The sequence below is a fragment of the Protobothrops mucrosquamatus genome, unplaced genomic scaffold (genome assembly GCF_001527695.2).
Source record: "Protobothrops mucrosquamatus isolate PMUCROS unplaced genomic scaffold, P.Mucros_1.0 scaffold_168, whole genome shotgun sequence".
NCBI classification, from domain to species: domain Eukaryota; kingdom Metazoa; phylum Chordata; class Lepidosauria; order Squamata; family Viperidae; genus Protobothrops; species Protobothrops mucrosquamatus.
Window position 1 is genome coordinate 364,754 of NW_015386244.1, and position 13,099 is coordinate 377,852.

A 13,099-nucleotide genomic window follows, 5' to 3' on the forward strand; every position below is an offset into this window, starting at 1 on the left:
TTAATGAAGAAATGTTCCTCCATGTTCCTCTTCTTCCAACCCAGTCCAGATGTTGAAGATTATTCAAAAGCTAGAAATGAAGAATTATTGATTAATTAAGAAAACCCATATGCTGTGCATCAAATACTTAATTATACACTAGATTCCTAGAAAAAAATTACTATCATATTTGTTTCCACTAATCATTGATTGATTGCTTATGTGCCATTGTCATTTTCGATTCTGAATGACCACGTAGGTAGATTTTCTCCATGACTTGTATGTCCCTAACCTGTTCTTTCAAGTTCCCAATGATGCACTAATCACAGTTAATATTAACCATGTTTGTTAATATGACATAGATGTTCAGATGACATGGAAACTTTCAGTTGACCTAAAATAGAAGCAAAAATTTCCATGCAATTCAAGGAGAAGGAATAAGCATATCAGAGCCTACATCTGTTTTATGTTTTGTATCTAAATTGCAATAGAAGAGAATATGTGTAGCTCAAGGTTGAACTGTGGAGTCCTTGTTGCTCTCTGAGTTTGGTTTTTTGTTTGCAGACATTTCACTACTAGACAGGGATGCTAGTGAGTTTGCTCCCTGTTTATATATAGTAGCTTGCCTTACCAGTGTTGAGGGTGTGGTTTTCTCTTTGATTAGGGCATTGTAAAATTGATACCCCATTTGCTTATATACCTACTAACTATTCACATAGACACTCCTCACACAAAAGACATTGCAGAAATTTGAGTCCCCAAAGTAGCTCCCCATGTCTAGTCCTGTTTGGTTAGTGAGTGTGATGGCATATAAAATGAACGAATGAATGAATTTAATTAATTAATAAATATTACCATCTTTCTTGAAGTGATTTTTCTCTCTCTTCCTTCCCTGTTTCCATTTCAACTATTTCTTTCAATATTTCCTCCCCCCTCCCTCCCCCCCTCTCTCTGAAGAAAGAAACATCTTTATTTCAAAGTAAAAATATTGATTTGATTATCCTCGGCAAACTAAGCAGCTGTACATAGCTTCTAAATAAGAATTAGAAGAAAATAACTGCAATAATTACTGCATTCTTATCTAAATAGTCATCATTTGTTAAAATAAAGTTATAGACTATAGACAAATAATGCCATAGTAAAATATGACATTTTTTTTCAATTCAAAATTATTTTAGTAAATACATTGGTATTTTTAATAATTATTGTATTTCTTGTTTCATTTTGGCCAGGTAGGTCAGCTGAAAACACTGTTACAATCAGCCCTTCATCAGTGGAGAGTTTACAAAGGATCTTATGAAGAACTTAATAGCTACATAATGGAAGCAAGGTATTCTCTGTCTCGCTTTCATCTTCTTACCGGATCTTTGGAAGCAGTGAAAGTCCAAGTAGATAAACTTCAGGTAAGCCATAAGAGCAAACACATTTATTACGTTAAGCAAGATCGTGGAATTTTGCCAGAATGTTAAGAAAATAAATAATTGCCACCTTAAATGTAGTTATGAAATAAACTTAAAATTAGTCCAAGGCAACTCATACCAATCTTTATTCAATGATGCTTCAGGACTTCATCACTTCTTTGCTACCATCAATTTAGTGCCTGCTATAATAATTACCTGCCAATTGTGATTTTGAAAATGAGATTTTTAAAAAATTGCTATCTCTTACAATTTAAAAAAAAAACCTCACATTTCTTTTTGGTTGAATCTTATTTTCCTTTGTTTAGAATTTGCTAGATGAATTGCAAAAGCAAGACCATCGCTTACAAAAATTTGGGTCAGTGACCAATGCACTATTGAAAGAATGTCATCCACCAGTTACAGAGGCCCTTAATAATACTTTGAAGGAAATGAACTTAAGGTATGAAAATACTGTTGTTGTTTTAAGTAAAATCTACAATTTGTACTTACCAGCAGATTGGAAATTTAGTGTAATGCAGTCATAATTCTGTGTTTTCCTTTTCTCACTTTTTTCTTATTCTTATGTATAAGATAGATAGATAGATAGATAGATAGATAGATAGATAGATAGATAGATAGATAGATAGATAGATAGATAGATAGATAGATAGATAGATAGATAGATAGATAGATAGATAGATATCTTCAAGATATAGATATCTTGAAGAAGTAAAATCTAGAATTGTGTACATTTAGTCTGTTAACTCATTATATAAAACACTTTGCTATTTCCAAATATGTTTTTAATGTTTCTTTAAAATCTCTAGTTCTAAATGCTTTTTATATGTGTTTCCTTTCTTTAATTTGGAATCCCTCTCTCCCTATCATGCAGCCAAATCTAGCTGCATTTTTGTTTCAGATAACATTGTAATAATAGCAAAGATTTTGTATGTCCTTGGTATAGTTTTGCTCTTCCAGCAACAGTATAATAATAAAAATACTTAATTTGGGAAGAACAGATAGCAATATCTAACCAACCTTTACCATCCTATAAAACACCAAGCAAATTAAGCTTCACTGTTATTAAATGGAAGACAATTAGGAAGAGTAATTCAATTTCAATATTTTCTACTTTGTCTTCCAACTTCTTTTACTCTTTCTTCCAGATTCTCTTAACTGAAAACTACTGATGGTACCCTGACTGTAAATGTTTAATTCTTTTAGCCTTCTATTTTTTAAATTAAATACTAAAATCCTATATTTCTACAAAGTATAGTACCTTTGTAGATGGCATCTGTTGTAAGGCTACTTTATGCCATGTATTCAAAAGATTTTCTTCATCCACCATCCATTATTTGAAGGATGTTCATATCTTATGTATCTTTTGTACTAGAATCTGTTTCTTTTATTTTCCAGATGGAATAATCTTCTAGAAGAAATTGCAGAGCATTTGCATTCCAGTAAAGGTCTGCTTCAGCTCTGGCAGAAGTATAAAAATTATTACATGCAATGCTCTTCCACTGTCCGGCAGTATGAGGACCGGACAAATGAACTTTTGAAGGCTGAAATCAATAAGGACACTGTTGATGATGAAGTCACTGCTTGGATTCATGACTGCAATGTATGTTTAATAAGCTTGTGATGTAAACTCTTGTTCTGGGTAATACAGTCCTATAGTGAGACATCAGCAAGCAAATAAGTATAATAAACTAGTACAGATTATTACAAATTAGGAAGACCCTGATAGTGGAAAGAAAATGTCTATCTCTCCCTCTATTATTTGTCTCCCAAATCTTGCAAAGCAAGTTTATCTGCTTTTCCATATTTTTGATTAGGATTACATTATTACATTTTTTCTCCAGGCCATAAGAAATAAAGGGCTATTTTGTGCCAACCAATAGATGCATGTGAGTTGAGCAGAGAATACAGTAAATCCAGTTAATTTGGGGGATGGTAACCATGCTGTTCCATCTCCAGAATCTTGGAAACTGTGGCTTTCTTCTGCTACCTGATAGTATCTAGTGACAAGCTGAACAATTTTGCTTCTTGAGGAACATTATTCATAAGTGTAGTCTTTTCATCCTTTTGTTCTGTTTTGTTTGAGAAAGATTAAAGCAATATATCATGAAAGGTGAGGTAATCTCTCCTCATGTGATTATTAAAACACTAGTTTTGTTAGATAAAGTGGAAATAGAGACCATCCTAAAGTCACTCAGGGAACTCCACATTTGGGTAGATATGTGAATCTGGGTCGCTCAATAGAAATTGCACATTATATATTACATATATACTCTAGAATACAGCACAGCCACACTTGTTTGTATCACATCACAGAAGTGAATTAAATCCTTTCAGGTTTTTGTAAGAATTGGACATAATCATGCCAAGATGACATACGTGCATTATGCCAAGTGCTTGTGTTCAAAATACATGCATCAAGACTGGTATATATTTAGTAAAATGAACTTTAATATTACAGTTGCCGCCTTCAGTTTTACATTTGCTGTGATTTCCACAGGATCTACTTAAAGGCATGAAGACAATGCAAGATTCTCTATCTGTTCTGCATGAACTAGGGGAACAGCTGAAACAGCAAGTGGATTCTTCTGCAGCAGCAGCTATCCAGTCCGGCCAACTCTTACTAAATCAGAATTTAGCTTCTTTACAGCAGGGACTCAACAGACAGCAGTCAATATTACAGGTAGAGAAATTTTCCTTTACATGTCAAGGAAAGTAGCCTCTTATTGTACTTTCAAATAGTCACATGGCTATAATTTATGTGCTGTCAGAATATCATACTTAGGACATAATAACACAAGCAATCAGTTTGGGGAAAAGAACAGCTCTCCTCAAAAGAACTTTTTTATTCAAACACTTACTGTATTTGAGAACTATTATATACAGATTGACTTTTGTTGTTCTTCTGTCATTAAGTTGTGTCCGACTCTTCATGACCCCATGGACCACAGCATACCAGGCCCCCTGTCGTCTACTGTCTCCCTGAGTCCGCCCAAACCCACATCCACTGCGTCAATGACACCGTCTAACCATCTCATCCTCTGTCGTCCCCTTCTCCTTTTGCCTTCACTCTTTCCCAGCAGCAGGGTCTTTTCCAATGAGTCCTCTCTTCTCATTTGGTGGGCAAAATATTTGAGCTTCAGCTTCAGTATTTTTCTTTCCAAAGGACAGTCAGGGTTGATTTCCTTTATACAGACTGTTAGTATAGCATTTCTTTACGTTCCTATATTAACACATTTCGGTAGATATGTGAATCTGAGTCGCTCAATGGAAATTGCATATTATATCTTACATATATACTCTAAAATACAGCACAGCCACAATTATTTGTATCACATCACAAAAGTGAATTAAATCCTTGCAGGTTTTTGTAAGAATTGGACATAATCATGCCAGGATGACATACTTAGCATTTCACCTTTTTTTTCTAAAGCAAAGAACCGATAAATAAATGTTTTCATTCATTTGGCAACAGAGCTTTTAGTGTACAATTTGAATTATGACCTTAAACAGCATATGGTACAACTTTACTTACAATTGATTATTCCAGCTTCGTATCATTTAAACACCACTTTTTAAAAATTTAGAAATATAATGTTCCTCTTTTATATTGGATTTCATGCCATTCTAGCATGAAAAAAAAATTACCTGTATTAATGAGCCTCCCCACTTTTAAACATTTAAGGCAGGAGTTCAAGATTACCAGACCTTTAATCACAGTCTGGCAGGACTGGAGCAGTGGACAAAGCAAGCGGGAGAGATGCTGAAAACGCAAGATCCAAGCCACTCATCGGACTCATCCCTCATTCGGAACAGAATGGAAGAGCTTAAAGTGAGTTTTTGAAAATGCTTTTTTTTTTTAACTTTCAGAATGTATTTTATTTATTGTTATTGTGTACTTATTTATTTATAAATGCACGGTGAAAAAAAACCCACCTGAATTGAAAGTGAGAACTACATATTTGAAAATGATCAAGAATGGTAGATTAAAAGAATGAATGAGATTAAGTAATCAGGTAAAATAGGTTCATATCAAGGAAGCTAGAATAAAGTATTCTTATGTATGTATATAAACAGCCACCAGCTATTTAACCTGTATGTACGTATTCTCATAGAATAACAGGATCTGTTACAATAAGCGGTGCTGGGTTCCTCAACAGAGTGTCTCGCAGATGTTTGCTGTGCTACTTTTTTCCAAGCAATTCCCAGTAATCATAACATCGAAGCCTTATTAGCACAGTTAAGAGCCCAAAACTTTTTTAGGGTGTATTCCAAGAAATAGCCTCATGTTTGTTGCACTGAACTCCTTGGAGAGAGATCAGATGTGTCATTAACCCAAATTTACATTAACATTCTGTCTCTGTATATGTAAGTAATATCAGGCACTTTAATCAATCTTCTTTTAAAAAGAAAAGTTGTTATTTTTTTCTCCTAAACAGAATTTCACTTGTGAGCTACTCAGATTAATAGTTACAATATGGGTAACTGAATAAGCTGAAAATAAAATATATTTTATCATTGTAAGATAAAGCATCTAAAATTGTACTCCAGTATAAAATAAATGTTTTGCAATAAGGTACTCAGATTACAAATATGGCAATTAAAACTATTAAGAAACCTTGTTTCCTGTCACTTTATAGTGCCAGATGCTAAAATTCAGCAGCATGGCACCAGATTTGGATCGTCTAAATGAACTGGGGTATAGGTTGCCCCTGAATGATAAAGAAATCAAAAGGATGCAAAATCTGAATAGATGCTGGTCAGTGATTTCCTCACAAACTACTGAAAGATTCAGGTAAGTCAGATATTTACAAAACAGTGTAATTGACACAGATTGGAGTTTTAGTAAAGCAGAGTTGAACTAACGGTTCTAATCCTAATGTTCAGACTAATTCTAGAATTGCATAAGATTCGGAAAGATGTAAAAAATTACTTAATTCTGTTATATGCTTTCAAGCAAGACTCTTTTCTACTATGGCTCAAAAAAGCTCCAGAAGTAAAATTAAGAATATATTAAGTCTAATTTGCCAGAGCTTTATTAAAATCTAAATTAATCTACTCCACTGACTGAAAGGTTGTTTGTGTGCACCTACTTTTCAAAAGCCAATTGGCCTTCCCAAGGCAATTAGATGACACAAGTAAAACAAATTAGATATAAAATGTCAGAAAACTCAAACAAAAGAGGGATGTCCCTGGGAAAAATTCGTTCCGGAGATAGATGCTGAGGTCTTATTTATAGAATCATCTCTTCAGTCAAGAAGCCAAAAGGATGTTTCGTGATTCTTCAGATTCTGGTCTCATTAAAATTGCTTGCTGCCTGTTTTCCTGGCCTTAATTGATACTCTGTGACCTATGGATTACTAATAATTAAAAATCATTGCCACAGTAGGAAAATTACATGCAACAGAATAAGTCAGTCAGGGTGTGAATATTATAGGGAGAGGCAACATTATCATGTATACTTTTTGCTTCAGACATGCTGATTAGCTGCAGGAAACCCCATTCCTTGAGCTGTCAAATATTTTATCAATTTATTCGATATGTATGTGTGAGGAATAAAGAATTTGTGCCTTTGACCCAGGTTTTGCTTACAATGCCTTTAAATCTACTTTCTTATCTGAAAAGAACTCCAGTGAAAAATAAACAGCCCTAACCTTTTCGATCTGCTCCTTCTAATTACGTCACCATGTTCCTGCTGTGCCTTTAAACAAAGCAAAAAAAGGGGGGGGATCTTTGTCACAAATGGATTGTCTAGTCCAGGGGTGTCAAACTCACAATGTCACGTGATGTGTCACGATGTATCGTGACTTTTTTCCCATTGCAGGCAATGGGGTGGACACGGTTTTGGCATGACGCATCCGGCCCCTGGCTGGCAGTTTGACAGATCCCTGGCCCCAGGCCCCTGGCCTGGTCTAGTCTGTACACTCAACTATGGTTTCTTTTAAAAGATTTTACTGGAAAAACCAGAGTTAGGTGCAAAGCCCAAGATAAACAAACTGCATTGTGGCTTAACATAATGCATGAGCCTAAACAAAGGGAGAGAAAAAGAAAAAGCTGATAAAAAAGTAAGGTTTACAGAAGTAACAGATTAAAATGTGTGTTTGATTATTACTGTCTTTTTAATTTCTCCACAGAGAACTCTTAATAATCTATTATTAAAACAGAGTGTGCTTAGAAAAATAAAAGTGCTTCCGAACTTCTTTTCTTTAGGAATTAAAATAAAGTTTTAAGTGAGACAAATAGGTTCACTAATTTAAAATTAAAGAAATAGGCATCCCCAAATGTTTGTGCTTATATCCAGTTTGTTTTCTTTATTTCCTTTTTCATTAACATATTTTTAAAAAATCCAAGATGAAGTCAGTAATGTTGTGTAGGTCAGATTTTATTTTTTTAAAAAAAAAAATCATAAGTTCGTTTTTCAGACTCAGATGTACATTGAATCCCTCTTTATCCCTGCAGTAAGCTACAGTCCTTCATGCTGCAGCAACAAACTTTCCTAGAAAAATGTGAGACTTGGATGGAGTTCTTGGTTCAAACTGAGCAGAAACTGGCTGCAGAAATTTCAGGAAACTACCAGCTTCTTTTAGAACAGCAGAGGGCGCACGAGGCAAGTTATAATGACAGAATTCTTGAACTACAGTTATCAACTTCTGCATTTATTGTCAGCAAACTGGAACTGTACTAATAAGGATTGATTTATTAAAACATATTTTGATCTCTGTTCATGATCACAGAGCATGACAGATGGATTATATAGGAGATGGACAGACACTGACATCAGATGGTATAAAGCACATCTGTGGCTGTAGAGATGGCCTTTTTTGAGATCTATTAGTTGTGAGACCAAATGCGACACCAATAATAGTAAGCTAGATATGCAGGAAATAACCCTGTAAAAATCAGTATCTTATTCAAAACTAAAAAAAAAAATACTTCCCTCACCTGTAAAAAGGGGGAAAGTAAATTACTGCTTCAGACTGATATGAATGTAAACAGTTAGAAGAGATTAATGGAGAGTTTCAGTCTGTAAAAGAGTTAGACTTAGCCCACAGTCACTGATTCATATATTGGGGCTAAGAGGCAGGCGTTCTTCCATGAAATTGATTTTATAATAGAATACTTAAGACTTTTCAGTAGAATCGGGCAACATTTAGCTAAACAGATGAACTGCAAAACGTAAGATAGCATGATCTAAAACTAAGTTGGGAGATTCTGTAATTAATTGAATACAAGAATTCCCCTAATTTGAGAAGATTAAATTTGATTTCATTTTAGATAATAAAAATAAGTCAGTAGACTTCAAAGGCTGGACATCAGGCACATTCTGACATTCATCTGAACATGTGGAAGCTTGACAAAAAAAAAAGAATAGGGGCCATCCACAGGCAGAAAGAGGCTATCATTGTAAACACATTAGCCTTCTCTGTCTGGATTTTTATCTACCGTAGCTCCTTTACAAGAAATAAACAAGCTTATTGCCAACAGAAGTTCTAGAGAGCATGCGTGAAATATATCTATGAATGTTCAGCCATGTAGAAAATTGGAAAAAATACATTGTTAATAAATTACAAGCTTTTTTCCTTTGGTGTTATTACTTGATTTTTTTCTGAATGTGTAAACAATTTTATGTCTTCAGCTTGATAAAGAAAAATGGGAAATATTACCTATTTGGAAATTACGCATTTGCATCTGTATTACCTATGTGTTATATTTTCAGGATAAAATTTAATATGAATATAGTCAGTGATACAAAAGCCATTAAAATGGACCACTTTAATTCATTTCTTTATCGCTACTAGGTTTTTAAAACAATACTGTAGACCAAATTAACCTATAATTAGTTACTTTGCTTTAAAAAAAAAGTCTATGTCATATTTAATAACTTATCCATCTAAAAATACCATACAACCTAAGTATATTAGAAAGGTTAAACTTTTGTTTTGGAGTCAGACCTCGTTTTGCTTAGTTCATTTGGAATTAACTTTTAAAACCTTTTTGTTCTTTAGCTTTTCCAAGCGGAGATGTTTAGTCGCCAACAGATTTTACATTCTATCATCATGGATGGCCAAAACCTTCTTGAGCAAGGGCAGGTAGATGACAGGTAAGAACGTGTATTGTAAAAAAATTCAGATTTTCCAACTGTTGCAGGTTGGAAAGCTTTGTCTTTTTATATAATATGCATTTACTTCCCTGAAACTATTGGCACATTATAATGATGGATTACTACTATTTGTGAGATTGTATTTTACACGACTGCTATCACTAATAATCCACTTGCTTTCTATTACATATTCTGCCTGCTCACTTCCAGTTGATATTGATTTTAGCTATAACTGTGGTTCCTTGTTGCCCTTCTTTTGTACATAAGAATTTAGATTAGCAGCACTGTTTTCCGCAGGGGGAAAAAATGTAACTATGGCAAACTTTCCTTCTGACTATTACAAAGTTAATTTTAGAAGTTCTCAGATGGAGTATTTCAAAGGCAAATGGATCCTATAATACAATAACAGAAATAAATTTATCCAAATTCTTAGCCATTCTGGTTGTTTTTGTTTGGCTGACTTTGTTTCTATACTAAACGCTGTATGTTGTGCTTTTCCTTTTTTTAGGGATGAATTTAATTTGAAACTGGCATTGCTCAGTAATCAGTGGCAAGCGGTAATTCGTAGAGCCCAACAGAGAAGGGGCATCATTGACAGTCAGATTCGTCAGTGGCAACGATACAGAGGAATGGCAGAGAAACTGCGCAAGTGGTTGATGGAAGTGACTTGTCAATCAGCAAGTGGGCTGGGCAGTGTTCCTATCCCACTGCAGAGAGCTAGAAGCCTGTTGGATGAAATGCAGGTAACTATTGGCAGACCATTTTAAATCTAAATAGATTCTGGTATCGCTTAATGCAGAGGTCCCCAACCTTTTGGGCACCAGGGACCAGTTCTGTGGAGAAAGGTTTTTCTGCGGGCCAGAGAGGGTGTGGCTTTGTGTGATGCCTGCATCCACGGATGGGAGTTTGCTTGTTTGTGCACACAGGTTGCGGGCATGCTGCAGCCGAGTACCGGTCCATGGGGTGGCGGGTTGGGGACTCCTGGCTTAATGGAACGAGATTTTGAACCTTCTGAGCCATGTTCTGTGCTGCTGGGTCTAGCTTTAAAGAGGTAACTAGTTACCTCTTCTTCTCATTATTTGAAAGCAGTCCTCCATGTTGCTGGACATTTTAGAGAGATGAGTCAGAAAAAAAAAGAGAAGATACTGGGGAAATTACAAAAAAAAAATGTACGGAAGAGTTCATTAAGCACGACAGGAAGAAAAGAAAGGAAACAAACAAAAGAGGCAAAATACAGCACAGCAAGAGCTGATGAAATACTTGCTGCAAAGTTTCATTATACCATCTGCTTTTCATGCAGAAGTGATTATAATTGAAATGTTTAAAAATCCTCCTTGGAGGAAAAGCACTCATCCAGTAGGATACTACTGGCTGACTTATCTGACAATTTTATAAAATCAGAGTGATGTTTCTGGAATGTCTTTGGTCTTCCCAGCTCATAGAGAAAGTGCTTCTTCGCCAACAAGGGAGCTACATTTTAACAGTGGAAGGTGGAAAACAGCTGCTACTCTGTGCTGATGGTGAGACAGAAGGATCTCTACAGAAGGAACTTACGGAAATCCAAGAGGGCTGGAAATTAGCAAACCTCAGACTTGAACAACAGAAAAAGCAGCTCACCTTACTATTAAAAGTATGTTCATTTTAATTGATCTTTAAAAATCAAATTAAGGCTACTCCTCTCAAAGGCTGAATTGCCAGGACATTGACCTTGTTTGCTTTTGCTGCATATTGCATGTAAATAGATAAAATTCTTGGATTGATTTTGTGCGATCTTATATGTCTAATAAGAATAACAATAATAATAGTAATAAAAAAGTTGGAAGGGATCTTGGAGGTCTTTCCTGCTCAGGCAGGAAACCCTATACCATTTCAGACAACTGGCTGTCCAGTCTCTTCTTAAAAACTTCCAGTGTTGGAGCATTCACAGCTTCTGGAGGCAGGTTGTTCCACTGATTAATTGTTCTGACTGTCAGGAAATTTCTCCATAGTTCTAGGTTGCTTCTCTCCTTGATTAGTTTTCATCTGTTGCTTCTTGTCCTGCCTTCAGGTGCTTTAGAGAATAGCTTGACTCTTTGTGGCAGCCCCTGATTGCCTATGGCAATGTTCCCTAATCTAGCGCCTTCTGAATATGTTGGTCTACCATAAAGATTCAGAAAGACCTAGATGTGGAAGGCTGACCTATGGCACTACAAATCATGCTTTCTGTATAGTTTTTGTGTTTCTTTGGCATAAAGAACAACAACAACTTTATTGTCACTTTGAATGTACACCGATCGGCATACATAAAAATGAAATTTCGTTGCATACAGCTCTCAAAGGGTCACCACCTGCGATAGACACTCCTTGTTTGTGGCCAGCTCAAGTTTCAGAATGTCCATTTTAGGCTCTAGAGAAATGTTGTAAAATGGGGCAAAATTCACTTAGCCAATGTCTCATTTAGCAACAGAAATTTTGGGCTCAATTGTGGTCGTAAGTCGAGGACTACTTGTAGCGTACATGAAGTCCTGCCCTTAAAAACATTATTCTACAATCTTTGCTTTAATTTGTTAGTTCGAGCAATTTATAATCCAGAAAATAGAATGTGTCAGGTAGTTTACAAGGCAAGAAATTAAAATATGGAAAGCAAGGAATTTCAGAGTATAGAAATAGTGCCTCATATAAATTAGAGATATTTCAAGGGGCAGGAATTAACATTTGGGCTCATAAGGAAGAAAGAAGTATTTTTGTTGTTGTTTGTTATTGATATGATAATGATAATTCCTTCTTTTATATTTGGGCAGTAATAAGTGCAGTAGAGGTATAAACAAGTAGAACAGATTGATGCAATATTTATCATTATTATGTGTGTTAATTCATGCCCTCTCAATTTAGGAAATGCTTCGAACCTTCAGAATATTTTTTGACAAAAAAAAACGTATATATTGACAGTCCTGACTCATTTGGACACTGTATGTAGTGTACATCCATTGTTTCAGCTGCTGTTCAAAGTTACAGGAGTGCTGAAAAAAATAGACTTATGACTGGTCCTCAAAGTTCTGGCCATTGCAGCATCCTTGTGGTCATGTGATCATGATCTTAGTGTGTGGGTGCCCAGTTCACATACTGTAAGTGAACGATGCATTGAGCCACATCATAGGATCCACATTTGTGACCTTCCTTGCCAGGTTCCCACAAGCAAACTCAATGGGAAAGCTGGCAAGAAACATTTCAAGTCAGCCCAGTAAATACGAATCTTCCATACCATCCCTGCCCAAAGCACCCCTTTACTGACCCTTCCAAACCCTTGGCCAGCTCTCCCATAGCCCCAGCAGCCCTCACACAGGCTCCCTCAGCTCATTTGTGTTCCCTAGTGCCTGCCACCAAATTCCCTTCTCCAGCGGCACCTGTCTACCCCCCATGCTCCTTATCTGGGACCTCTTCTTCCCACTTAATGATCCATGAGTCCAGGAGCTAGAACAACACTGGGATTTCTGAGCTTGTGGTCATTAAGTAATCTTCTCACATGACATGTGCTTTGTGTGACTGCATTGCTTAGTAACTGCTATCCCAGTTTCAATTACTGTCATAACCCAAGAAGTACGTGCACATGCATGCATGCATG

General features: G+C 35.8%; 1 protein-coding gene across 1 annotated transcript in view; it reads left to right on the forward strand.

Moving 5' to 3' along the window:
• Positions 1 to 13,099, forward strand: part of SYNE1 (spectrin repeat containing nuclear envelope protein 1) — a 284,981-nt gene that overhangs the window by 213,847 nt on the left and 58,035 nt on the right. Inside the window, exons 115-124 of the mRNA XM_015821883.1 lie at positions 1,212 to 1,382; positions 1,706 to 1,839; positions 2,796 to 3,000; positions 3,898 to 4,080; positions 5,083 to 5,229; positions 6,038 to 6,192; positions 7,857 to 8,004; positions 9,404 to 9,498; positions 10,007 to 10,241; positions 10,934 to 11,128. Coding sequence (XP_015677369.1) covers positions 1,212 to 1,382; positions 1,706 to 1,839; positions 2,796 to 3,000; positions 3,898 to 4,080; positions 5,083 to 5,229; positions 6,038 to 6,192; positions 7,857 to 8,004; positions 9,404 to 9,498; positions 10,007 to 10,241; positions 10,934 to 11,128 — 1,668 coding nt within the window. The remainder of the gene's footprint in view (positions 1 to 1,211; positions 1,383 to 1,705; positions 1,840 to 2,795; positions 3,001 to 3,897; positions 4,081 to 5,082; positions 5,230 to 6,037; positions 6,193 to 7,856; positions 8,005 to 9,403; positions 9,499 to 10,006; positions 10,242 to 10,933; positions 11,129 to 13,099) is intronic.